The sequence below is a fragment of the Hydra viridissima genome, unplaced genomic scaffold (genome assembly GCF_058129835.1).
Source record: "Hydra viridissima isolate aposymbiotic clone 2 unplaced genomic scaffold, HvirCarnegie_v1 scaffold_7, whole genome shotgun sequence".
Lineage (NCBI taxonomy): Eukaryota > Metazoa > Cnidaria > Hydrozoa > Anthoathecata > Hydridae > Hydra > Hydra viridissima.
In genome coordinates, this window is record NW_028324306.1 from 13,388,807 (window position 1) to 13,415,141 (window position 26,335).

The 26,335-nt window shown below is 31.8% G+C and overlaps 2 protein-coding genes, 2 long non-coding RNA genes and 1 pseudogene across 5 annotated transcripts; 4 read left to right on the forward strand and 1 right to left on the reverse strand.

The window, feature by feature from the left end:
• The first annotated feature begins 4,520 nt into the window (after window positions 1–4,520).
• LOC149886196 (G patch domain-containing protein 3-like) lies at window positions 4,521–4,967 on the forward strand. The gene has a single exon (XM_090094336.1). It carries the CDS (start codon window positions 4,521–4,523, stop codon window positions 4,965–4,967), a length of 447 nt encoding a protein of 148 aa, XP_089950462.1.
• An 8,921-nt stretch (window positions 4,968–13,888) lies between these two features.
• LOC149886197 (uncharacterized) lies at window positions 13,889–14,461 on the reverse strand. Its single transcript, XR_016454517.1, has 2 exons — window positions 14,362–14,461; window positions 13,889–14,117 (listed from the first exon to the last, which is right to left on the reverse strand). It is a non-coding gene; the product is annotated as an uncharacterized LOC149886197 (long non-coding RNA).
• A 2,407-nt stretch (window positions 14,462–16,868) lies between these two features.
• LOC149886198 (uncharacterized) lies at window positions 16,869–17,614 on the forward strand (annotated as a pseudogene).
• Window positions 17,615–18,352: 738 nt separating this feature from the next.
• LOC149886199 (uncharacterized) lies at window positions 18,353–19,308 on the forward strand. Of its 2 annotated transcripts, none has more exons than XR_016454431.1 (3): window positions 18,353–18,493; window positions 18,600–18,756; window positions 19,080–19,308. It is a non-coding gene; the product is annotated as an uncharacterized LOC149886199 (long non-coding RNA). The 2 variants fall into 2 exon arrangements; XR_016454432.1 differs by having other exon boundaries at window positions 18,416–18,493; window positions 18,580–18,756.
• A 4,801-nt stretch (window positions 19,309–24,109) lies between these two features.
• LOC149886200 (G patch domain-containing protein 3-like) lies at window positions 24,110–24,556 on the forward strand. The gene has a single exon (XM_090094337.1). The coding sequence runs from the start codon at window positions 24,110–24,112 to the stop codon at window positions 24,554–24,556; it is 447 nt and encodes a 148-aa protein (XP_089950463.1).
• Window positions 24,557–26,335: the final 1,779 nt, after the last annotated feature.

Sequence of the window (26,335 nt, forward strand, 5' to 3'; positions counted from 1 at the left end):
CATTGATGATTAAATCTACCAGCTTCGCTTTGGTGATTTGCTTGCCACAAGGTTGCAAGTAAGTGTCGTTTAGAGCAAGTTTTTGTCCGCAGTAATGTTTTTAAGTATTAAGTTACATAAATACCACATCCTATTGATTCCATATTTAAAGTCAGGACAGTTCTGATTTATTTGTTGAAATGCTGCCAGTGAAACTAAAGCCTCATTGCTTTACTCTTTTCTTTTTATTGCGGTTAATTCAAGCTTCTTAGTGTCACACCAGCTCTCGACCCCCGTTACTTTTCAATTTAAATTAAAATCTAGTTCATTTATCTGGAACGAAAAATTTGCGCTTTTTTAACAGATTGCATGATGGTCTCTTAAAATAAATCTGAGTGTTCTTGACACAAATTTTAGAATTTTTTAAATTTCTTCCATGGAAAAAAACAATTTTTAACCTCATACTTCATGCAAATTTACCCTCTTTAAGTGGCTAAAAAAGCAGTCAAAAATATCAATTAACTTTAGGAAGTAAACTAAAATTGGTGGAAATGTACTAAATGGTTACACCGAACTGTTTTTAAAAGTCAGGCTGATTGTTAACATATTTCTAAATTTATGGCCTAAATAATTTTGCAGAAAATGTCTCTCGTATATTTTGCAGTTGCAAGTGTCTTAATAAAGGAGGCATATTAGCTTAGTATGGTACTGCTAACAATATTTACTGAATAGATCTTTTTACTGCAACTACCATTATTATTTTTTGAAGGGATTTACCTAACATTGCTCATCAAAACTACTCCATTTTTTAAAACATTTTACTCAACGTCACTCTGAAAAAAGATGTGTTTTTTTCAATAAATATATAAATTTATCCAGCAATACTTAGAAAAATGCGTAAAGCAAAATCTATAAATTGAATAACAAAAGAAATTTTTCGTTTTTTACCAAAATTAGTAAAAAATACTTGATCAGTTTTTTTTTTAGTCCTAAGTTTCATACACAAAAAAAATAATAACAAATTTAAGAATAAGTTTTACAGGGAATGAAATAAATTCAACTTCAAATACTTGTTTCTTTCATTTTGTAAGGAATAAACAACTTTAAATCAGCATTTTTATTTTTTCTTTAATTATTACCATGATCAATTATCTTTCTTTTAAATCTTTTCAACTATCATTTCTCTTTTTTCGACTCAATCAATTCTTCGATCGTTCTCTTTTCTTCAACGATCCATCTTTTTTTTTTTCTACTAAACTTTTTCAACGAACTTTCTAATTTCTCCTCCTTATTTTTTTACTAGCATTTTCTTTTTTCCTCCACTAAAAATCTTTTGTTAAGATGAACAGTTGTTCTTCCATTAAACTTTTCTTCCAAACAATTCTCTCTTATTATTTGGAAATAGATTTGCGTTGCTTGGTCAAGACTGAGCAGTGAACGCCTCAGGGAAGAAGTAGCATGAGCCCTAAGAATGGAATTAGTAAAATTGTTTTCGGACAGATGTCCAGAGTGAACCAAAGACTCACGCAGACGAAGAAATTAAAGAATCGTGTAGATGAAAAAGTTTCTATGCTCACCGCCGCACACGCCCAAGGTCGTTAAACAGCCCTTCTTAAGTCAAAATTACCTAATACATCAGATTCACCATTTTTCCGATAAAAATTAAGATTCTCCATAACGTATTTCTAGCCTTATTCTCTATGTTCTAGCCATAAGTTAATAATTGCTTTAATATTGACATTTCTACTGAGAAGAAGTTATTGCATAGTTCAACTCTAGCTTAAAGATCTTAGTTCTAAACATGTGTCAATACCCGTTTTAAAATTAAAAATCCCTGATTACATCAAGATTCTCATAACGGTATTTCTAGTCTCATTCTCATAGTTTTAACCTAGTGTCAATATTCGTTTTAGTATTGACATTTTAATTCGGATTAAGATCTTGCTCAGTGTAATTCTAGCCTTAAACTCTGGCCTAGTGTCAATATCCGTTTCAATATGACAATTCTCAGTGTATTTCTAACCTGATTCTCTTGATTCTAGCCTATTGTCCATATCCGTTTTAATATTGACCGTTCTCAGTGTATTTCTAGCCTGATTCTCTAATTTCTAGCCTAGTGTCAATATTCGTTTTAACATTGACTTATCTACGTGTATTTCTGGCCCGATTCTCTTATTTCTAGCCTAGTATCAATATTCGTTTTAATATTGATCGTTCTCAGTGTATTTCTAGCCTGATTCTCTTATTTCTAGCCTAGTGTCAATATTCGTTTTAACATTGACTTATTTACGTGTATTACTGGCCCGATTCCCTTAGTTCTAGCCTAGTATCAATATTCGTTTTAATATTGATTGTTCTCAGTGTATTTCTAGCCTGATTCTCTTATTTCTAGCCTAGTGTCAATATTCGTTTTAACATTGACTTATTTACGTGTATTACTGGCCCGATTCTCTTAGTTCTAGCCTAGTATCAATATTCGTTTTAATATTGACCGTTCTCAGTGTATTTCTAGCCTGATTCTCTTCTTTCTAGCCTAGTATCAATATTCGTTTAAATATTGACCGTTCTCAGTGTATTTCTAGCCTGATTCTCTTCTTTCTAGCCTAGTATCAATATTCGTTTTAATATTGACCGTTCTCAGTGTATTTCTAGCCTGATTCTCTTATTTCTAGCCTAGTGTCAATATTCGTTTTAACATTGACTTATTTACGTGTATTACTGGCCCGATTCCCTTAGTTCTAGCCTAGTATCAATATTCGTTTTAATATTGATCGTTCTCAGTGTATTTCTAGCCTGATTCTCTTATTTCTAGCCTAGTGTCAATATTCGTTTTAACATTGACTTATTTACGTGTATTACTGGCCCGATTCTCTTAGTTCTAGCCTAGTATCAATATTCGTTTTAATATTGACCGTTCTCAGTGTATTTCTAGCCTGATTCTCTTATTTCTAGCCTAGTGTCAATATTCGTTTTAACATTGACTTATTTACGTGTATTACTGGCCCGATTCCCTTAGTTCTAGCCTAGTATCAATATTCGTTTTAATATTGATCGTTCTCAGTGTATTTCTAGCCTGATTCTCTTATTTCTAGCCTAGTGTCAATATTCGTTTTAACATTGACTTATTTACGTGTATTACTGGCCCGATTCTCTTAGTTCTAGCCTAGTATCAATATTCGTTTTAATATTGACCGTTCTCAGTGTATTTCTAGCCTGATTCTCTTCTTTCTAGCCTAGTATCAATATTCGTTTAAATATTGACCGTTCTCAGTGTATTTCTAGCCTGATTCTCTTCTTTCTAGCCTAGTATCAATATTCGTTTTAATATTGACCGTTCTCAGTGTATTTCTAGCCTGATTCTCTAATTTCTAGCCTAGTGTCAATATTCGTTTTAACATTGACTTATCTACGTGTATTTCTGGCCCGATTCTCTTATTTCTAGCCTAGTATCAATATTCGTTTTAATATTGACCGTTCTCAGTGTATTTCTAGCCTGATTCTCTTATTTCTAGCCTAGTGTCAATATTCGTTTTAATATTGACCATTCTCACTGTTTTTTTGGCCTGAATCTCTTAGTTCCAACCTAGTGTCAATATCCGTTTTAATATTGACTTATCTTAACGTGTTTATAGCCCGATTCTCTAATTCCTAGCCTAGTGTCAATATCCGTTTTAATATTGACAATATCCGTTTTATTATTTAGACTCTGTATTGCGGATAATGCCACTTCTACATCAATGGCAAAATAAATACAAAGAACTGCCTTAAATCGTCTAAAGAAGAATTAGTCAATAGAACAAGCAATAGCAAATAAGAAAAAACAACTACAGCCATCGGCACTCTGGTTGCCCGTTTGGAAACTAGCATCTTATATAAACTACAAAAAATATTGCTAACTTGGTTGTGTTTTGGAAATATAATTTGCTGTAGTTTGATTATTTTTCCTTTTTGCCAGCTAATGTTAAAATTGTGCGTTAAAATTTGATTGTTTTTTCTTTTTGCTAGCTAATGTTAAAATTGTGCATTCTCAGTGTATTTCTAGCCTGAATCTCTTAGTTCTAGCCTAGTGTCAATACTCGTTTTAATATTGGGTATTCTCAATATATTTCTAGCCTGAATCTTTTAGTTATAGCCTGAATCTCTTAGTTCTAGCCTGAATCTCTCAGTTCTAGCCTAGTGTCAATATCCGTTTTAATATTGACCGTTCCCAGTGTATTTCTAGCCTGAATCTCTTAGTTCTAGCCTAGTGTCAATATCCGTTTTAATATTGACCGTTCCCAGTGTATTTCTAGCCTGAATCTCTTAGTTCTAGCCTAGTGTCAATACTCGTTTTAATATTGAGCATTCTCAGTATATTTCTAGCCCGATTCTTTAAGTAACAACTTTTTATCTTAACTTTTTACTGTTGTCTTTTTTTTTTAATTTTCTAGTTCTTAAAACCTTCCTTCTATATAGATTTAAATATGCTTAATTTTAAAACTTCTATTTGACGTCTTTTACAAAAAGGAGCTGGTGACAAACCTGCACGTGACCAGTTACAAATGCGCATTGAGCGTCGAAGAAGAGCTGGAAAAGACGTGGGTCCTATAAAATACTCTGAAATAAAGAGACAAGAAAAACATAACCGTGAAAAAATGAACTGTTTTGCAAAGTTTGAAAGGCATTCAAAAGGTATCGGCAGCAAGTATCTTAAACAACGTGGTTGGAAAGAGGGAAGTGGTATTGGTGCATTATTTCAAGGAATTCCCGAACCAATCACTACAAACGGACAAAGTGCACACGAACATTTTGGACTCGGGTATTACGGGGAAAAACTCGACCGAAGTGTCAGTTTAAAGCGGATTGCAGAGCGAGATGTTTACATTTCCACAATATACGACAAAAAGGATGGAGAAAATTTAAATGCAATGCGTTTTGAAGGAAATCAGTTGCTCAAGTACAGAGCTCCTCCAATATGTTTTGAAAAAAAGCAAGACAATAAAGAATAATGAGTGGTCATTTTTCAAAATTTGATTTCCCGATGAATTTTATTTACATACAAGTAACAAAATCTGTTAATACGTAATACGCCCAGTTAACCAAGTTTGTGCGCTCGCACTGTCTGACAAAATAGCAATCAGGTTAAACCTTTTTAAATTATTTTCATTGCATAAATTGAAAGCATTTACAGTCATAAGTTTTAACATGCAATGGTCTTGCAATGGATGAGAAAGGTCGAGTATGACGTTTTGTTGGAACGTTTCCTCGGTCGAGTATGACGTTTTGTTGGTGTGTTTTCCTTATTCATACTCCCTAGACAGTGAAATGTCTCTACTGTCACCAATAGTTAACAACCAGCCTTCAGTATATCTAAAGGTACTTTCCATCCGTTCATTAAATATATTAGTATCATCTCGTGGAGATTTCATTCAGTGCCAATGCGTTTTTAGTTTGTTTTATAATTTAAGTTTTCAATTTAAAAACTTAAATTATAAAACAAACTAAATGCTACAGTGTACATACACAATAACATATTCAAAAAGTGCATAAATATATGCGTAAATCAAAAAAGAACACCACATACGACTAATTGAAAAAGTCTGTTTTCCAATTTACTCACTCTCCTTTACATTTAGCACTTTTCCCTTCCCACCAAATGCCCAATCCTATAAAGCTGAGAAATGCGTAATTTACGCAAAAAAACAAGATTTTTCCTACGCAAGTAAATTTTTTTAAACTGCAATCTGTTTTTTTTTTGCATAAATAACGGGATTTTCAGCTTGTATGTATATATGTATGTATGTATGTATGTATGTATGTATGTATGTATGTATGTATGTATGTATGTATGTATGTATGTATGTATGTATGTATGTATGTATGTATGTATGTATGTATGTATGTATGTATGTATGTATGTATGTATGTATGTATGTATGTATGTATGTATGTATGTATGTATGTATGTATGTATGTATGTATGTATGTATGTATGTATGTATGTATGTATGTATGTATGTATGTATGTATGTATGTATGTATGTATGTATGTATGTATGTATGTAATGTATGTAATGTATGTAATGTATGTAATGTATGTAATGTATGAAATGTATGTAATGTATGTAATGTATGTAATGTATGTAATGTATGTAATGTATGAAATGTATGTAATGTATGTAATGTATGTAATGTATGTAATGTATGTAATGTATGAAATGTATGTAATGTATGTATGTAATGTATGTAATGTATGTAATGTGTGTAATCATAGTCACAAGAATATATAATCTGGAAACAAACAAAAACCCTTTGTTTATGTTATTGTTCAAGAAATTACTGGTTCTCATTCTTCCGAAAGGGCACAGTTACGCAAATAAACAAAAAAACTGCATAGCGAAAGTTGAAGAGTCTTTTTAAAAAGTTTAAGGGTGACCCTGAGAATTATTACGCAACATTTTTTGAACTCCTGTCGGATAATCTGCCTAAAACCTGCCTAAACATTTTGAAGGACATACTTTTTCCAATACTCTATTGCAAGACGTAGCAAATGATATCTTTTATAAAAATTAAAAAGATTTTAAAGATTATTTTAAACTACCTTACCGATAAAAACAAATTCAATGGTGAGAAATGCAAGAAATCAACCATGAGTATAAAGGATGCAGAAATGAAAAGTTTGCAATATTTAGCCGGTTATATTATTCACAAACTGTTCAATAAGTTACACTATTCAAAAAACTCTTATTTTTTTTATAGCATTCAATGCTGTTCTTTACTGTGGAGTCTTGGCTGTGGAGTCGGAGTCGGAGTCGGAGCTCATTTTGGCTGGAGTCGGAGTCGGAGTTGGAGTCGGAAGAATTGTACCGACTCCGACTCCGGTTTAAAAAAAATCTTTCAAAGTTTCATAATTTTCATAAGGATTTTATAGATGTTACAAAACTACAGGTTCCAGGATGGTCTGAAAGATGTAGGATATCCAGACACAATGGGAATTGTAGTTTGCAACAACTGGAGGACAAGGAGTTTGACATGTTATTTTTAGGCCTTTAAAACAGTGATAAGCAATAGGGTATTTTGCTGCTTATCACTGAGAATCATATATCACCTCCCTTGCGCTCTCCTCTACCTTCCCTTAAACTATATAACTTCATGATCCACTAACTCCCGACTTAAATTGTCTGGCACTGTGCTACATATTATTAGTAGGAAGCTAGGCGTGCCACCACCAAGCACCAAAGAGTTGCTCCACAAACAGAAAGACTGCAAGTATTCAATTAACTTTGTTTCTCTGGAGAGAGAGAGTATTAGAAAGTTAGTGATTGAAAAAGCTGTTAAACAAAAAGAAGAACTTAATGAATCTCTCAAGAGACGCTTTGTGTTTCTTAACAGAGTGAACTATTTTGCAATCAATGTTTAATTCTTTTTTGAAAAAAATGAAGCAGTTACCAAGACATTGGCAGTAAAAGACGCCAAAACTAATCACACCAGCGAATTTCTCCAGGTCTTAGTAGAAAAGATTCTTAAAGAGTATAAACTTAAAGAAGAACAAGTTCTTTCATGTTTGAAATATTGTCCAACTGACAATATTTCAAACATGATTTTGACAAATTCATAATGTTATTAGCGACTGCATAAGAGTTTATTGCATAACAAGACTTCAGAAAATTTGTTTGTTCAGAAAATGTTTTCTTATAAATATTGTTTAAAGCACTAAGTGGTTGGATTATTTGTATCATAGTGATGAAATAGCCAATGTTAACATTTTACTACAGTTATTTGTTGTTACAAACAAATAACTGTAGCAAAACAAACAACTATTTGTTATTACAAATTGGTTACTTATGAAGGAGTCGGAGTCGGGAGTCGGATTCGGTCCATGATAAAATCAAGGAGTCGGAGTCGGAGTCGGAACAGCAGCTTACCGACTCCACAGCCCTGGTTGAAATTCTAATTGGATTTTTATTAACTTAAGGCTTCTTGTTCTGATCACCTTCAGTAGCTTCTTTATCAATTTAAATTTACACTCGCTGAACCGTAAAGCGTTTAAAACGCGTGTTATTAGAAAATTAAGTAATTGAAAGGATTAAAGGTGTCCTTGTTGTTATCTTTTTTTGATTAACATTCGGAAATGATTATAATTTACAGTCATTATTTCAATAATTATATATATATATTTTTTATTTGTTCATTTTTAAAAATAGCATAGGGTCTTGGTGGCCATGTCCCGGTTGCCATTTTACAAAGAGAGGAAAAAATTCAATTTTAATAAATTTTTTTTTTTAAAAAAAAAAAAAAAAAAAAAAAAAAAAAAAAATTCTAATTGGATTTTCATTAAAAAAACAAAAACATTTGTCACAACATCTGTTTAGCTAAAACTCTGGATTTATAAATCTTTATAGAGTAACGTTTTGATTCATTCGAATGGAAGTTTGTATTTTACCACAATCAAAATGATATTTTATCTTCGAGTGTTTTTTTTTTTAAATTAGAAAAACTTTTCCAAATTTGAGTAGTGAACAATAGAATTCCAGAATAGTATTTTCACTTTTATCATTTATTTTATTACGGAAAAGACCCAGAGTTTTTTTCTTACCCTGCAAATTTCCATCATATAGAATATTAATTGAATAACTAATGTTCTCCGAAATACATTTTTGATATTTTTGTGTAAAAAACGAACACTTTCAGCTGGTTCTTCAGGTCGGTAAATTTTCCTCGTATCTCGCTTATAAAAATTAACACAATTGAAAAGGTCGATTAAATCGCTTCTTTCTCTTTTCTTGGATGTGGTTAAATTGAGTCTTTTTAAACTTTTTTTCATAACATAATTTTGAAGACCCTGGAATACGTTTTTGTTGCTTTATGTTGTATTCTTTCAACAAGATCGATTAAAGTTTTCTTCTAGAAAGGTTTGGTCGGAATATCAAAGAAACTAAATGCCCAAGTCACAAGTTTGAATTAATTCCATATTGGCTTGTATGAGTAAATAATTAGTAAAACGTTCCATGTATAGTTTTAAAGAAGAACTAGGTGTGAAAAAGATTTCTAAACGAAAATCTTAGCGATCTTAGTAAATCAATCCAAAAGAGATGCATGGCTTGCAAAAAAGCAAGCGGAAGATGTTTTAAGACAAAAGTTTTGACGTTGATTGTTGTAAACAAGGATGGATTTAGATAAAAGCTAGTTGCTGTAGAAATAAGCACAGAAAGTAAAAATGAACCACAAAGAAAAGGCACCAAGAAAACGTAAACCAAAATCAAGGAGCTCAAACGATATTTTGACATCTATTTAAAAGCAATGCATAGTAAATCACTTTATACAAGCTAGGTGGGAAAAAAAGCCATTTCAAAGAATCGATTTATTGGTGATGTTTTCACAATAACAATCCATCATTGGTTACAACTTGAGGTATTAAATATAACCAACATTCCAGAGCGATGAATCATATGCAGTTTTCAGGAAAATTTTAGTTGCAACCTTATAATGGTTTTAATACCATTAAACAAGAATTTAAGATCCACAATTTGTCATTTTTTTCTTTAAACTTTTTTCTGTAAAATGATAGGGCGTTTTTTGAATGAAAAAAAAAGGGCGCATATAAAGAATTTAAAATAACTATATATCAGTCCTGTTGATTCTCGTCATCTGGAGGAAGTCATCCTCAACGACGGCCCTAAAAGAACTTTAAAGAAAAGTTTGAAGACTTAGTGAAACCGAGGAGTGCCGCTGAATTGACTACAACTGCTGAAGTGGCAAATCGTTTGTTGGGTCATAATAAATCTAGCTCTCATAAATTTCTTCTCATAAATTTCTTTTCATAAACTTCGAGGAGTGCTAAAATCATCGGAAACAATAAAATCAAGTGAAGTAATTTGTAGTGGCATTGAGTTGTGAAGAGGCATTTGCTTATCACATCAACTCTAAATGTACTAGCCATTCTTATAAACAGACGCAAAAGCGGCCATTAAAGGCAGGACATCACGTATTTCAATCCTATCATAGTCTATGTATGGTGATAAGGTTTGTTACCTTTCAGGTGAGCATATTTCTATTACAGAAACACGCGCTGAAATTTCACTTCAAGGCATACTGAAAGAAACTAATATTTGAGGCTCAATTCGAAGTTCTTAAAAATGACCTCTTTCCTACGTCATTCACATTAACAAGCAAATGGAGATGTGATGAAAGCTCTGGGCGCTGCTGATTAGTTTCTGAATTTACTGTCATTTGATTGATAGACAGCTAAAAAATTATTTTGAAAAATATATGTAAATGTTTAAATTCTTCAATACAATTTAAACAATTTTGTATTCAATATGAATAAAGAAATTGCTGTGTCAGCCACATTTTATTCAAATCATAGATATATAAAATATTGGATACGGCATTGCCATATGTGGCCTTATAAAAAAAATGAAGCCGATCTTTCTTTGAAAAAGTGACGTGAGGTAAAATGTTCTTAGGCGAATTCGTAAATATTAGTTAAAAGTAATATGTAATATGATACAGCATATTACTTTTGTAAGTTAGTTTAATTAAAGTAACTATGTATTGTTAAATTTAAATAAATTTTATCATCTTAATATCATTTTTAATATCATTTTAGCATCTAATACAAAAGACAACTTCTTGTTGACAGTTTGTAGATTGTCTGAATCATTTTTGATGCCATCTCCGAAACGCAATATTTTATCTTTAGAAAAATGATATGAGCAAATATAACTTGATGAAGAGGGAACAAAATTCTTTCGCTTTGTTGCAAGAACCCATGCTGCTCTTTTTTCCGGATTTACAGAAAATCCAAATAAGCATCGCTAAGACTTATTATACATACTGTGCTTGTCTTTTAAAATTTACATAGTAAAATTATACTGAATCCTAATGAATAAAAGGTTTAAATTGCATATGAACTACTATCTGACCTATGAAAACTTACAAAAACTGTACATCCAAAAGCACTCCACGAATTGACCATTTCAAAACTAAAACCAAACCTTGAAATATATAGTACATAAACATATATCTATATTATAGATAAATATATTATACATAAATATAGATGTATACTCTTGTATTCAATGTTAGTCTTCTATATAGAAGATATTGTATTAATTCATGGCATAACATTTTAATAAAATTATACGCTGTTTGAACAACATTTTTCAGCCTAACTTGCGTCATCATGGTAAAATTTTCTCGGCTTCAATTACTTCTGTCTATTTATGTATGTATCCAGTATTTTATATATCAGGGATTCAAACAAACTCATTCGACGGTAATGTTTAAAAATAGCACCAAAGTAATATACAGCAACGTTTGAGCAAAAACTATCAAATCGCAAAAACAAATTTTCAAACAGCACAATCAGAAAAAGAGCGACATAAACGACTTTTAGCAAATAAAGTTTTTCAATGTAAAACATAATAAACTGTACAAATATGCAACTGAAGTTAAAACTATTTAAACAAATAAAAACCACATCAAGATATTGTGATATTGTAATATTCCAAAAAACATAACAAAAATTAGGAATATTCAAATAGAAGTTTATACGAGTTTAATGACAACAAACTTAAATCAAAAACATGCACTTTCAATTTAAAAATTTTCCAGTTTAAAATATAATACAAACTAAATGCATCAGTGTACATACGCAACAACATATTCAAAAAGTACATAAATATAAACGTAAATCAAAAATGAACACCACATACAACTAATTAAAAAAGTCTGTTTTCCCATTTACTCACTTTTCCCTTCACAATTAGCACTTTTCCCTTCCCACCAAAGGCCCAATCCTATAAAGCTAAGAAATGTGTAATTTACGCAAAAAAACAAGATTTTTTTTTCAATCAGTTTAAACATATCTCTTATTTGTGAAGAGAAAAAACAAGTCTTCTTGGTCCCCAAAATAATGGTAGTAACAGCAATGCAACCAACATTACCTTCCAATCTAAACATAAAAATAGATTTCTTTAATTGTAAATACATGCAAAATAATAAATTGAGAAAAAGTTGTATTTATAAAAACAGCAGTATTAGTTGTACATGTATTAAAGATCCATTTACAATTATTACTAATTTCATGCAACTTAATGCCTACTTCAACTTGTTTTGATTGGTGTTTGCACATCTTTTGACTGCTTCCTTGATCACTGGATCATAAAAGGCTAAAAATTTTGCTTCTAATTTGGTGACATCAACACCATATAGCAAAATCACATCTGGTTAAGCTGTAATTAAAAAGCAGCATGCATGATATCTTAATTCTTTTATAATGCAGAAATAAGTCTGCATATTAACAATTATATGTACATTACCTTTATACAATATGGTAAACTTTCATATATGGTTTTTCATAACCGTCAAAAGTAATTTAATAGAAGAAACCATTGTAAAAAAGTGCACTGAATTTAAAGGGGAAACAAATATTTTTTTATATAATCTTACGAAAAGATTTAGTCGAAAATGGGAGAATTCTTCCAGGACTTCTGCTGTGGTATGTTCATGCCAAAAAAGTTGCCTCTATGCGCAAGTTCTTTTCATTTAATCTTTGATCAGATCGAAGCTTGGTGTCTTCTTCTTCTTTTTTTTTTTTATAGCATCTTGACGTTTTTTAATGCTTCTCTAACCCTCACTAGGATTATGACTTTTTGACTTTTTTAAAAAAAAATAATTTCCTGTGTCATAAATTGATGAACTTTAATTAGAAAACATTGAAAACATGTTCAATTCCTCTCGGTTTGTAAAAAAGGGTCACCCCGCAATTAAAATTACGATTCGTCATTTATTTAAGCTTGCAACTGCAACTACTAATACGTGTGGCTTTGCTGCAAATCATTTAAAACTTGTATAGATTAGAAGTGTTTGAGCTTTTGAACATTTTGAAACAATTTAGAACATTCTGGAATAGTTTAGAACATTCTGGAACAATTTAGACTGTGTATGTATAGCTGCTTATCTAATTTTATTGTTATTACAGAAGCAACACATGGCGACGTACAAGCCTAGCGATAGTAGCATTCAGAAGAACAAGGATGTATGGACCAATAACCTGGTAAAATTTGAAGACTCATAAAAGAAGAAGAATGATCCCTTTGGAAGAATATTCACTGGAAGAATAGTGCAGAATGTCTATCCAAAAGCAAATTATCGGACACTACCATTCCTTTGACCAGAAATCAAAGGAAGGAAGAAGCGAATAGCGGAAATTTTCTAAGAAGTTACCAAATTGCGAAAGAATAGACTGAATTTTCCTCATGTATCTAATCAAGTTATACGAGCATAGCTTGATAAAATACTGAAATGTTATGATGAATGTTCTTTATGATGCCAACAGTGCAGAAATACAAAAAGAAGTAATGAACCATCTAAAAGAGGCTGGGAATCATGAAAATCGGACAAGGGATAGATCAAACGCCATTTTTATGACAGTCACTGCGACTTTGTGAAATAATTTTTCAATCTTTTAAGTATTTGATTTTAAAGTAATAAAAGATTAATTCTCCTAGGAGTTTTAATTTCCATACTCAATTAGTCGCCTGCAACTTTTTAGTTGCAGGAGAATAATTGATTGCTACTGCAACTAAAAAGTTGCTGGTGACAAATTGTAAATGAAAATTTAAAAAAATAATTTTCGCATAACTTACCTAACTTTCTCCTGTTTTTTGTTGTCGTTGAACTGCATGTTAAATCGATAATATTAAATATCTGATTGCGCGCCGATTTTAATTTGCCGATTTTAATTTGCCCGTTTTATTTGCTAACTTTTACACAAATGGAAGATTGAGGTTTTGACCGTTTTGAGGTCATAAACAAATAAAAAAGGCGGTTAGGAATCGTTTTGTAAAAGTTGTTGTTAAGCCTGTGCGTTATTGAGACAAAAAAAGAATCCTTACGACAGGAAATTTCAAAAATAAAAAACAAGTCAAAAGAAAATCTTTCTTTTCTTAACCGATCATTCAAAAATGTATAAAAAAAGGTAGGTATAAAATTTAGCAACAAATCTTTCCATCAATTCACAAAAACAATTATGGTTAAAGTCCGCAAGGGCCCTGGCATTTGTAGAAATATCCGTCACAATCCCAATCTCCAACACAGCTTTTTGAACCTTGACCTGTTTTAGCGTTTGTCCAACACCACATTTTTCCCAATAACTAAAACAAATTGCAAAAAGGACGTTAGTTAATGCAAATGCAGATTATACGAGCTGAAAACACATTTTTTTTAAAAAAAGTATTACTCCGTATTTAGTTATTACGTCATTCCGATCGGAAATTTTAGAAAAATAACTTCAAAAATGAATTTAAAATGAATAATTTGCAACTGATCATTTTATATTTATAGCAGCTTTAGAATGAAAGGTTTTCATGTTTTTTGATCTGGTATTTGGATCAATACCTTTTCTTGTACATTCTGCGAACATAACGATTGAAAGGACGAAAACAACAAACAGCAGTTGAGTCGATCTCATTTTATTTTTTATGCTAAATTAAATAGAAATAATCTGATGAGAAATATTTACCCGATGCATCAGTCTAAGCAGTGCATACCCATACCTCATGAAGATAAAGATTGAGCAAAAAAACTTGTAATTGTTTCACGAGTTGCTAAAAGTCCTTCAAACTTCACATTTATATACCTTGATGAGAGCTTGTTAAAAAACTATTTTGATCAATAATGGCACATGAACGTGGTAAGTTTGGAATTTCTATGTTAAAACGATCGATTTACACATAAAAACTAATATTTTTTACGAAAAATTTGATGTGACTTTCTTTTTTCCTCTTTTTTACCGTATACAAAAGAAATTCCTTGCCTCATAAAAATAATTTAATTTTTGTTTTAGGCCCAAAAAGATCTTACAAGCCATATTCACAACAGGATATGGATGAAGCATTGGGTAAAAAAAAAAAAAAAGAAGACTATGACAATATATGCAGCATCTAAATTTTATAAAATACCTAGGAAAACCCTTTTAACAGCAAACACAAGGTCGAGCAAAAAGTCAAATAGGGCGTCCAACAATTTTTGTTAAAACTGTAAAGGTTAAAATTAAAAATTGGCCACTTGATATGGCCGATGTTGGTATGCCAGTCACAAAGAAACTTTTTAGAAACTTTTTTAGTAACGGGTCCGCCATCTAACTTTTTTTTTTTCAACTAGTGCTTATTTTGTGAATGGTAACACTTAGCTCATGTCTGATTTGACAGATAATTAGTTTTATCCTTCCGCTGAACGAATATGGTTGTGTATACGCTTGAACAACGCTGGGAAATATTGCGACATTACTTTGAAAATCATGGTAATGTTGCAGAATGTGTGCGAAAATTGCGTACGGATTTTGGAAGAAGAGAAGCACCGTCAGCTCCGTATGTTCGTTATCTTGTAAAAAAAGTGAAAGAAACTGGCATCCTCATCGATAAACCAAAGCGTGAAAAGCCAAAAACAGTGCGTATACCCGAGAATATTGCTGCTGTGGCAGAAAGTGTGCGTGAAGCGCCATCAACATCAATTCACCGTCGTTCTCAACAATTGAACATTTCGGAGACATCATTGAGACGAATTTTGCATAAAGACCTTGGTATGACGCCATACAAAGTGCAATTGGTTCAGGAGTTGAAGCCAACTGACCATCCAATGCGTTTTCGCTTCGCTAAGTGGGCCCGCGATCGACTTACAGAAGATGCCGATTTTGCCAAAAAAATCATCTTTTCAGATGAAGCTCATTTTGATCTTTGCCGGTTATGTAAACAAGCAAAATTATCGCATTTGGGGCACAGAAAACCCGCACGCATACATTGAAAAGCCAATGCACCCAAAACGAGTCACTGTTTGGTGCGGATTTTGGTCCAGAGGCATAATTGGGCCATTTTTCTTTGAAAATGTGCAAGGAGTGGCCGTTACAGTCAATGACGATCGTTATCGGGCCATGTTGACGGAATTTTTGTTCACAAAAATTGAAGAGGAGGATATTGGCAACATTTGGTTTTAACAGGACGGCGCTACGTGCCACACAGCCGAAGCTACACTCGATGTTTTGCGCCCTGTTTTTGAAGATCGCATTATCAGCCGCAGAGCTGATGTCGTTTGGCCACCTCGGAGCTGCGATTTGACACCGTTGGACTATTATTTGTGGGGTGCCCTCAAAGATAAGTGTTACGCCGACAAGCCAGAGACAATTGACGCTTTAAAGGACAATATTCGTGAAACCATAGGTGAAATACAGCTGCACACAATTGATAATGTGCTTAAAAATTGGACCGATCGTGTAGGCTACTGCATGGCCAGCCGAGGCAGCCATTTGAATGAAATTATTTTCCATTATTAACCGGAAGGATTGTACTTTCAAATAAAAAAGACATTTGAGAAAATATTCAGTAGTTTTTTTTATAGCATTTTCAAAAAAAAAAAGTTATTTGGCGGACCCGATACATAAAATAATTCTTGACCAAAAAGTAATTGGCACTCGTTAGGCACGCAATTTTTTCAAGAGACATTCAAAACTTTTGATTCGAAAGACTCAGACACTTCCAAAACACAGAACACTTGTGTTTCCCAACAAGATATTAAAGCGTGGTTTTAAAAAATAACAGAGTATATAGTTAAAAATGATTTATTGTCTGGGTTTGAGGATACTGATCGAAGTCATTTTTTGATTTGTGTCTATCTATTAAAAATGCAATTGGGCAAAAAAACAAACAATTGTATTACATCAATGCAAATAGTGATAAAGAAAGTTTCTCAGTTATGATAACAGTAAAAGCACGTAATTTCTTTGCACCACCTTTGATTTTGTATCCATATGAACGGCGAATTCCACCAGAAATTGCAGCTAACTTTCCATTGGACAGAGTTTACTTTCATGCTGCAAAAGATATTTGGACCGATGTAGTCACAGAATGGAAATGCAAAACCTTGGAGTTGCTCTACCAAAAAGGACATTTGAGCCCCTGCAATTGCAAAAGTACAGGAAAATCCAACTTTAATACCAAATGAATTTAAATGCTGCGTTTTATGTCCTTTTTTACTAGAAAATTTGAATCTTACAAAAGTTAAGTGTACAAGAAAATGAAATTCAAAGGAACCCCAAAGAATCCGCTGAAATTCCAGTTATAGCCGAACTGTTAAGTCCAATTAATAAGGGCAAAAATGATTAAGAAACTAATATGACACATGACCAATTAAAATCTTTTAGAGCCCATTGTAATCTTACGTATTGGACAGGTGCAATAGAACAAGAAGTCTTATTTTATTTCTGGCAAAATAAAATAGACAAAATAGAAGGTGTTGATCCCAAAACTCGAAAAAGAACATGGTTCTTGAAACGCCATTCGAGGAAACTTCAGTAAGTAATGAGAACTTAACACAACCAGAATCAAACATTGAAATTAATGAGACAGTTTTAGCACCAGTTCAAGGATCTTTGCAAGCAAATGACAATGTTTTCGAGTCAATATTTGTTTGTCCAGAAGAATTTCAGAGTAAAAAAGTACCAAAACAAGCAAAAAAGGTTTCATCAGTCATTACATCTAACGAATATATTGTTAGTTTAGAGGAGAAAAAGAGAGCTAAAGAAGAATTAGAAAGACAGAGAATTAAGAAAAAGCAAGAAAGAAAGAAAAAAAAAGGTGAAAAAGCGTCTGAGAAATAGGAAAGAAAGCGAATTCGGCTAGAAAATTTGAAAGAAAAACAAGGAAAAGCAGCTAAAAAGTCTAAACTAAGTAAAGTTTTACGTAGATTATTGGAAAGGAATTTTTAATTTTATATTATGTGTAGAATTAGTATATCTCTGTCAGAAAAATAATGTCTTTAGTGTATTAGTCATTTTAATATTCAAGAAATATATAATACTAAACATTAGGACTTTCTTTTTTACTTATTAGGACTTTCTTTTATTCCAAACAAAATTATAGTACTTTCTTTTTGTCATCACCTCGACAAATTAAGACTTTTTTGAATGTATTCTTTAGATTGCATGTAGCTCCATCTGATTATTGTTTGTTTAAAGGAAATTTTATTTTTGCAGATATTATTGCTGTAATACAATTTAATATCGATTGAAATTAGAGCGACCACACCAGTAGCTTTTCGTTCATTTTAAATCAAAAAATCTATTTCAAGCTTTTCTAATTTAAAGTCTTTTATGATACTTGTTATTGAAACAGAGTTCACAAAGAAATTCATTTTTAAAAAATGCGCTTCTGTAAAATGTAATCCTAGTGTAGATTAAAAGCTCAAACTTAAAGAGATTCTGAAACACACCTTCAATTACACAAAGAATTAACTTTTAACTAGCGTTCAATGTTTTTTTGTTAGAAATAATACTTTAAGTAAAGAGAAATCTTATAACAAAAGTAAAACTATAATCCGGTTTTCTGAGAGACAATTGGGTTATAGTATTATTTTTGTTATGAAATCTGTTTAATTAAGATTCTTTTTCCAGCTCTCATCAAGGTATATAAATGTGACATTTCGATGAATGCAATCATTTGCCTAGTTTGAAGGGCTTTTAGCAACACGTGAAACAAACGTAAGTTTTTTTGCTCAATCTTTATTTTCGTGAGGTATGGGTATGCACTGTTTAAACTGATGCATTGGGTAAATATTTCTCATCAGATTATTTCTATTTAATTTAGCATAAAAAATAAAATGAGATCGACTCAACTGCTGTTTGTTGTTTTCGTCCTTTCAATCGTTATTTTCGCAGAATGTACAAGAAAAGGTACTGACAAAAATACCGGTTTTAAAGTAGAATATGGTTGCTACAAATCCAAATGTTGGGCATATTGCGATGTAAGAATTTCCTCAAATAAACTAGGACGTTTGTCAAAAGCATCTATATGTGAAAAAAAAAAAAAGAAGAAAAAAAAAACAAAAAAAAAAAAAAACAAAAAAAAAAAACATGAAAACCTTTCATTCTAAAGCTGCTATAAATATAAAATGATCAGTTGCAAATTATTCATTTTAAATTCATTTTTGAAGTTATTTTTCTAAAATTTCCGATCGGAATGACGTAATAACTAAATACGGAGTAATATATTTTTTAAAAAAATGTGTTTTCAGCTCGTATAATCTGCATTTGCATTAACTAACGTCCTTTTTGCGATTTGTTTTAGTTATTGGGAAAAATGTGGTGTTGGACAAACGCTAAAACAGGTCAAGGTTCAAAAAGCTGTGTTGGGGATTGGGATTGTGACGGATATTTCTACAAATGCCAGGGCCCTTGCGGACTTTAACCACAATTGTTTTTGTGAATTGATGGAAAGTTTTGTTGCAAAATTTTATACCTACCTTTTTTTATACATTTTTGAATGATCGGTTAAGAAAAGAAAGATTTTCTTTTGACTTGTTTTTTATTTTTGAAATTTCCTGTCGTAGGGATTCTTTTTTTTGTTGAAAGTAACTCTTAGAAAACAGCAAATAAACTTTTAACTGAAACTATAAAACTAACGGCTGCATGTCAATAAATAAACGTTACACTAATAAACACTACTTAAATTTATTACTAGAAAATAGCATACTTATTGAGCAGTAATCATGCTTGTTGATCAATTAATAAATCAAATGAAGAAGGTTTCAAATTGTGTACTTAGGGTTAAAGCAAGGTTTGGATTTGCATTAACATTGCATCAATATTTCATCAACATTGCATCAACATTGCATCAACATTGCACCAACAAAACTGAACTATATTGAAATAGTTTCATAAGGATAGTCATCATTATTGAAAAAACTTAATCAAAATCAAATAATTTGGAGTTATGAGTTATCACTTTGTTTCAAGATCTGAAACTTTTATCAATCTTCACTGTTCGTCTACAGGTATCGAATCTTTTTACATAGACTTCTCAACCCCAACATCAACAATTAACTGCAAACAAAACTGATGATGAATTGGAGGAATGGCATTGATGATTAAATCTACCAGCTTCGCTTTGGTGATTTGCTTGCCACAAGGTTGCAAGTAAGTGTCGTTTAGAGCAAGTTTTTGTCCGCAGTAATGTTTTTAAGTATTAAGTTACATAAATACCACATCCTATTGATTCCATATTTAAAGTCAGGACAGTTCTGATTTATTTGTTGAAATGCTGCCAGTGAAACTAAAGCCTCATTGCTTTACTCTTTTCTTTTTATTGCGGTTAATTCAAGCTTCTTAGTGTCACACCAGCTCTCGACCCCCGTTACTTTTCAATTTAAATTAAAATCTAGTTCATTTATCTGGAACGAAAAATTTGCGCTTTTTTAACAGATTGCATGATGGTCTCTTAAAATAAATCTGAGTGTTCTTGACACAAATTTTAGAATTTTTTAAATTTCTTCCATGGAAAAAAACAATTTTTAACCTCATACTTCATGCAAATTTACCCTCTTTAAGTGGCTAAAAAAGCAGTCAAAAATATCAATTAACTTTAGGAAGTAAACTAAAATTGGTGGAAATGTACTAAATGGTTACACCGAACTGTTTTTAAAAGTCAGGCTGATTGTTAACATATTTCTAAATTTATGGCCTAAATAATTTTGCAGAAAATGTCTCTCGTATATTTTGCAGTTGCAAGTGTCTTAATAAAGGAGGCATATTAGCTTAGTATGGTACTGCTAACAATATTTACTGAATAGATCTTTTTACTGCAACTACCATTATTATTTTTTGAAGGGATTTACCTAACATTGCTCATCAAAACTACTCCATTTTTTAAAACATTTTACTCAACGTCACTCTGAAAAAAGATGTGTTTTTTTCAATAAATATATAAATTTATCCAGCAATACTTAGAAAAATGCGTAAAGCAAAATCTATAAATTGAATAACAAAAGAAATTTTTCGTTTTTTACCAAAATTAGTAAAAAATACTTGATCAGTTTTTTTTTTAGTCCTAAGTTTCATACACAAAAAAAATAATAACAAATTTAAGAATAAGTTTTACAGGGAATGAAATAAATTCAACTTCAAATACTTGTTTCTTTCATTTTGTAAGGAATAAACAACTTTAAATCAGCATTTTTATTTTTTCTTTAATTATTACCATGATCAATTATCTTTCTTTTAAATCTTTTCAACTATCATTTCTCTTTTTTCGACTCAATCAATTCTTCGATCGTTCTCTTTTCTTCAACGATCCATCTTTTTTTTTTTCTACTAAACTTTTTCAACGAACTTTCTAATTTCTCCTCCTTATTTTTTTACTAGCATTTTCTTTTTTCCTCCACTAAAAATCTTTTGTTAAGATGAACAGTTGTTCTTCCATTAAACTTTTCTTCCAAACAATTCTCTCTTATTATTTGGAAATAGATTTGCGTTGCTTGGTCAAGACTGAGCAGTGAACGCCTCAGGGAAGAAGTAGCATGAGCCCTAAGAATGGAATTAGTAAAATTGTTTTCGGACAGATGTCCAGAGTGAACCAAAGACTCACGCAGACGAAGAAATTAAAGAATCGTGTAGATGAAAAAGTTTCTATGCTCACCGCCGCACACGCCCAAGGTCGTTAAACAGCCCTTCTTAAGTCAAAATTACCTAATACATCAGATTCACCATTTTTCCGATAAAAATTAAGATTCTCCATAACGTATTTCTAGCCTTATTCTCTATGTTCTAGCCATAAGTTAATAATTGCTTTAATATTGACATTTCTACTGAGAAGAAGTTATTGCATAGTTCAACTCTAGCTTAAAGATCTTAGTTCTAAACATGTGTCAATACCCGTTTTAAAATTAAAAATCCCTGATTACATCAAGATTCTCATAACGGTATTTCTAGTCTCATTCTCATAGTTTTAACCTAGTGTCAATATTCGTTTTAGTATTGACATTTTAATTCGGATTAAGATCTTGCTCAGTGTAATTCTAGCCTTAAACTCTGGCCTAGTGTCAATATCCGTTTCAATATGACAATTCTCAGTGTATTTCTAACCTGATTCTCTTGATTCTAGCCTATTGTCCATATCCGTTTTAATATTGACCGTTCTCAGTGTATTTCTAGCCTGATTCTCTAATTTCTAGCCTAGTGTCAATATTCGTTTTAACATTGACTTATCTACGTGTATTTCTGGCCCGATTCTCTTATTTCTAGCCTAGTATCAATATTCGTTTTAATATTGATCGTTCTCAGTGTATTTCTAGCCTGATTCTCTTATTTCTAGCCTAGTGTCAATATTCGTTTTAACATTGACTTATTTACGTGTATTACTGGCCCGATTCCCTTAGTTCTAGCCTAGTATCAATATTCGTTTTAATATTGATTGTTCTCAGTGTATTTCTAGCCTGATTCTCTTATTTCTAGCCTAGTGTCAATATTCGTTTTAACATTGACTTATTTACGTGTATTACTGGCCCGATTCTCTTAGTTCTAGCCTAGTATCAATATTCGTTTTAATATTGACCGTTCTCAGTGTATTTCTAGCCTGATTCTCTTCTTTCTAGCCTAGTATCAATATTCGTTTAAATATTGACCGTTCTCAGTGTATTTCTAGCCTGATTCTCTTCTTTCTAGCCTAGTATCAATATTCGTTTTAATATTGACCGTTCTCAGTGTATTTCTAGCCTGATTCTCTTATTTCTAGCCTAGTGTCAATATTCGTTTTAACATTGACTTATTTACGTGTATTACTGGCCCGATTCCCTTAGTTCTAGCCTAGTATCAATATTCGTTTTAATATTGATCGTTCTCAGTGTATTTCTAGCCTGATTCTCTTATTTCTAGCCTAGTGTCAATATTCGTTTTAACATTGACTTATTTACGTGTATTACTGGCCCGATTCTCTTAGTTCTAGCCTAGTATCAATATTCGTTTTAATATTGACCGTTCTCAGTGTATTTCTAGCCTGATTCTCTTCTTTCTAGCCTAGTATCAATATTCGTTTAAATATTGACCGTTCTCAGTGTATTTCTAGCCTGATTCTCTTCTTTCTAGCCTAGTATCAATATTCGTTTTAATATTGACCGTTCTCAGTGTATTTCTAGCCTGATTCTCTAATTTCTAGCCTAGTGTCAATATTCGTTTTAACATTGACTTATCTACGTGTATTTCTGGCCCGATTCTCTTATTTCTAGCCTAGTATCAATATTCGTTTTAATATTGACCGTTCTCAGTGTATTTCTAGCCTGATTCTCTTATTTCTAGCCTAGTGTCAATATTCGTTTTAATATTGACCATTCTCACTGTTTTTTTGGCCTGAATCTCTTAGTTCCAACCTAGTGTCAATATCCGTTTTAATATTGACTTATCTTAACGTGTTTATAGCCCGATTCTCTAATTCCTAGCCTAGTGTCAATATCCGTTTTAATATTGACAATATCCGTTTTATTATTTAGACTCTGTATTGCGGATAATGCCACTTCTACATCAATGGCAAAATAAATACAAAGAACTGCCTTAAATCGTCTAAAGAAGAATTAGTCAATAGAACAAGCAATAGCAAATAAGAAAAAACAACTACAGCCATCGGCACTCTGGTTGCCCGTTTGGAAACTAGCATCTTATATAAACTACAAAAAATATTGCTAACTTGGTTGTGTTTTGGAAATATAATTTGCTGTAGTTTGATTATTTTTCCTTTTTGCCAGCTAATGTTAAAATTGTGCGTTAAAATTTGATTGTTTTTTCTTTTTGCTAGCTAATGTTAAAATTGTGCATTCTCAGTGTATTTCTAGCCTGAATCTCTTAGTTCTAGCCTAGTGTCAATACTCGTTTTAATATTGGGTATTCTCAATATATTTCTAGCCTGAATCTTTTAGTTATAGCCTGAATCTCTTAGTTCTAGCCTGAATCTCTCAGTTCTAGCCTAGTGTCAATATCCGTTTTAATATTGACCGTTCCCAGTGTATTTCTAGCCTGAATCTCTTAGTTCTAGCCTAGTGTCAATATCCGTTTTAATATTGACCGTTCCCAGTGTATTTCTAGCCTGAATCTCTTAGTTCTAGCCTAGTGTCAATACTCGTTTTAATATTGAGCATTCTCAGTATATTTCTAGCCCGATTCTTTAAGTAACAACTTTTTATCTTAACTTTTTACTGTTGTCTTTTTTTTTTAATTTTCTAGTTCTTAAAACCTTCCTTCTATATAGATTTAAATATGCTTAATTTTAAAACTTCTATTTGACGTCTTTTACAAAAAGGAGCTGGTGACAAACCTGCACGTGACCAGTTACAAATGCGCATTGAGCGTCGAAGAAGAGCTGGAAAAGACGTGGGTCCTATAAAATACTCTGAAATAAAGAGACAAGAAAAACATAACCGTGAAAAAATGAACTGTTTTGCAAAGTTTGAAAGGCATTCAAAAGGTATCGGCAGCAAGTATCTTAAACAACGTGGTTGGAAAGAGGGAAGTGGTATTGGTGCATTATTTCAAGGAATTCCCGAACCAATCACTACAAACGGACAAAGTGCACACGAACATTTTGGACTCGGGTATTACGGGGAAAAACTCGACCGAAGTGTCAGTTTAAAGCGGATTGCAGAGCGAGATGTTTACATTTCCACAATATACGACAAAAAGGATGGAGAAAATTTAAATGCAATGCGTTTTGAAGGAAATCAGTTGCTCAAGTACAGAGCTCCTCCAATATGTTTTGAAAAAAAGCAAGACAATAAAGAATAATGAGTGGTCATTTTTCAAAATTTGATTTCCCGATGAATTTTATTTACATACAAGTAACAAAATCTGTTAATACGTAATACGCCCAGTTAACCAAGTTTGTGCGCTCGCACTGTCTGACAAAATAGCAATCAGGTTAAACCTTTTTAAATTATTTTCATTGCATAAATTGAAAGCATTTACAGTCATAAGTTTTAACATGCAATGGTCTTGCAATGGATGAGAAAGGTCGAGTATGACGTTTTGTTGGAACGTTTCCTCGGTCGAGTATGACGTTTTGTTGGTGTGTTTTCCTTATTCATACTCCCTAGACAGTGAAATGTCTCTACTGTCACCAATAGTTAACAACCAGCCTTCAGTATATCTAAAGGTACTTTCCATCCGTTCATTAAATATATTTGTATCATCTCGTGGAGATTTCATTCAGTGCCAATGCGTTTTTAGTTTGTTTTATAATTTAAGTTTTCAATTTAAAAACTTAAATTATAAAACAAACTAAATGCTACAGTGTACATACACAATAACATATTCAAAAAGTGCATAAATATATGCGTAAATCAAAAAAGAACACCACATACGACTAATTGAAAAAGTCTGTTTTCCAATTTACTCACTCTCCTTTACATTTAGCACTTTTCCCTTCCCACCAAATGCCCAATCCTATAAAGCTGAGAAATGCGTAATTTACGCAAAAAAACAAGATTTTTCCTACGCAAGTAAATTTTTTTAAACTGCAATCTGTTTTTTTTTTGCATAAATAACGGGATTTTCAGCTTGTATGTATATATGTATGTATGTATGTATGTATGTATGTATGTATGTATGTATGTATGTATGTATGTATGTATGTATGTATGTATGTATGTATGTATGTATGTATGTATGTATGTATGTATGTATGTATGTATGTATGTATGTATGTATGTATGTATGTATGTATGTATGTATGTATGTATGTATGTATGTATGTATGTATGTATGTATGTATGTATGTATGTATGTATGTATGTATGTATGTATGTATGTATGTAATGTATGTAATGTATGTAATGTATGTAATGTATGTAATGTATGAAATGTATGTAATGTATGTAATGTATGTAATGTATGTAATGTATGTAATGTATGAAATGTATGTAATGTATGTAATGTATGTAATGTATGTAATGTATGTAATGTATGAAATGTATGTAATGTATGTATGTAATGTATGTAATGTATGTAATGTGTGTAATCATAGTCACAAGAATATATAATCTGGAAACAAACAAAAACCCTTTGTTTATGTTATTGTTCAAGAAATTACTGGTTCTCATTCTTCCGAAAGGGCACAGTTACGCAAATAAACAAAAAAACTGCATAGCGAAAGTTGAAGAGTCTTTTTAAAAAGTTTAAGGGTGACCCTGAGAATTATTACGCAACATTTTTTGAACTCCTGTCGGATAATCTGCCTAAAACCTGCCTAAACATTTTGAAGGACATACTTTTTCCAATACTCTATTGCAAGACGTAGCAAATGATATCTTTTATAAAAATTAAAAAGATTTTAAAGATTATTTTAAACTACCTTACCGATAAAAACAAATTCAATGGTGAGAAATGCAAGAAATCAACCATGAGTATAAAGGATGCAGAAATGAAAAGTTTGCAATATTTAGCCGGTTATATTATTCACAAACTGTTCAATAAGTTACACTATTCAAAAAACTCTTATTTTTTTTATAGCATTCAATGCTGTTCTTTACTGTGGAGTCTTGGCTGTGGAGTCGGAGTCGGAGTCGG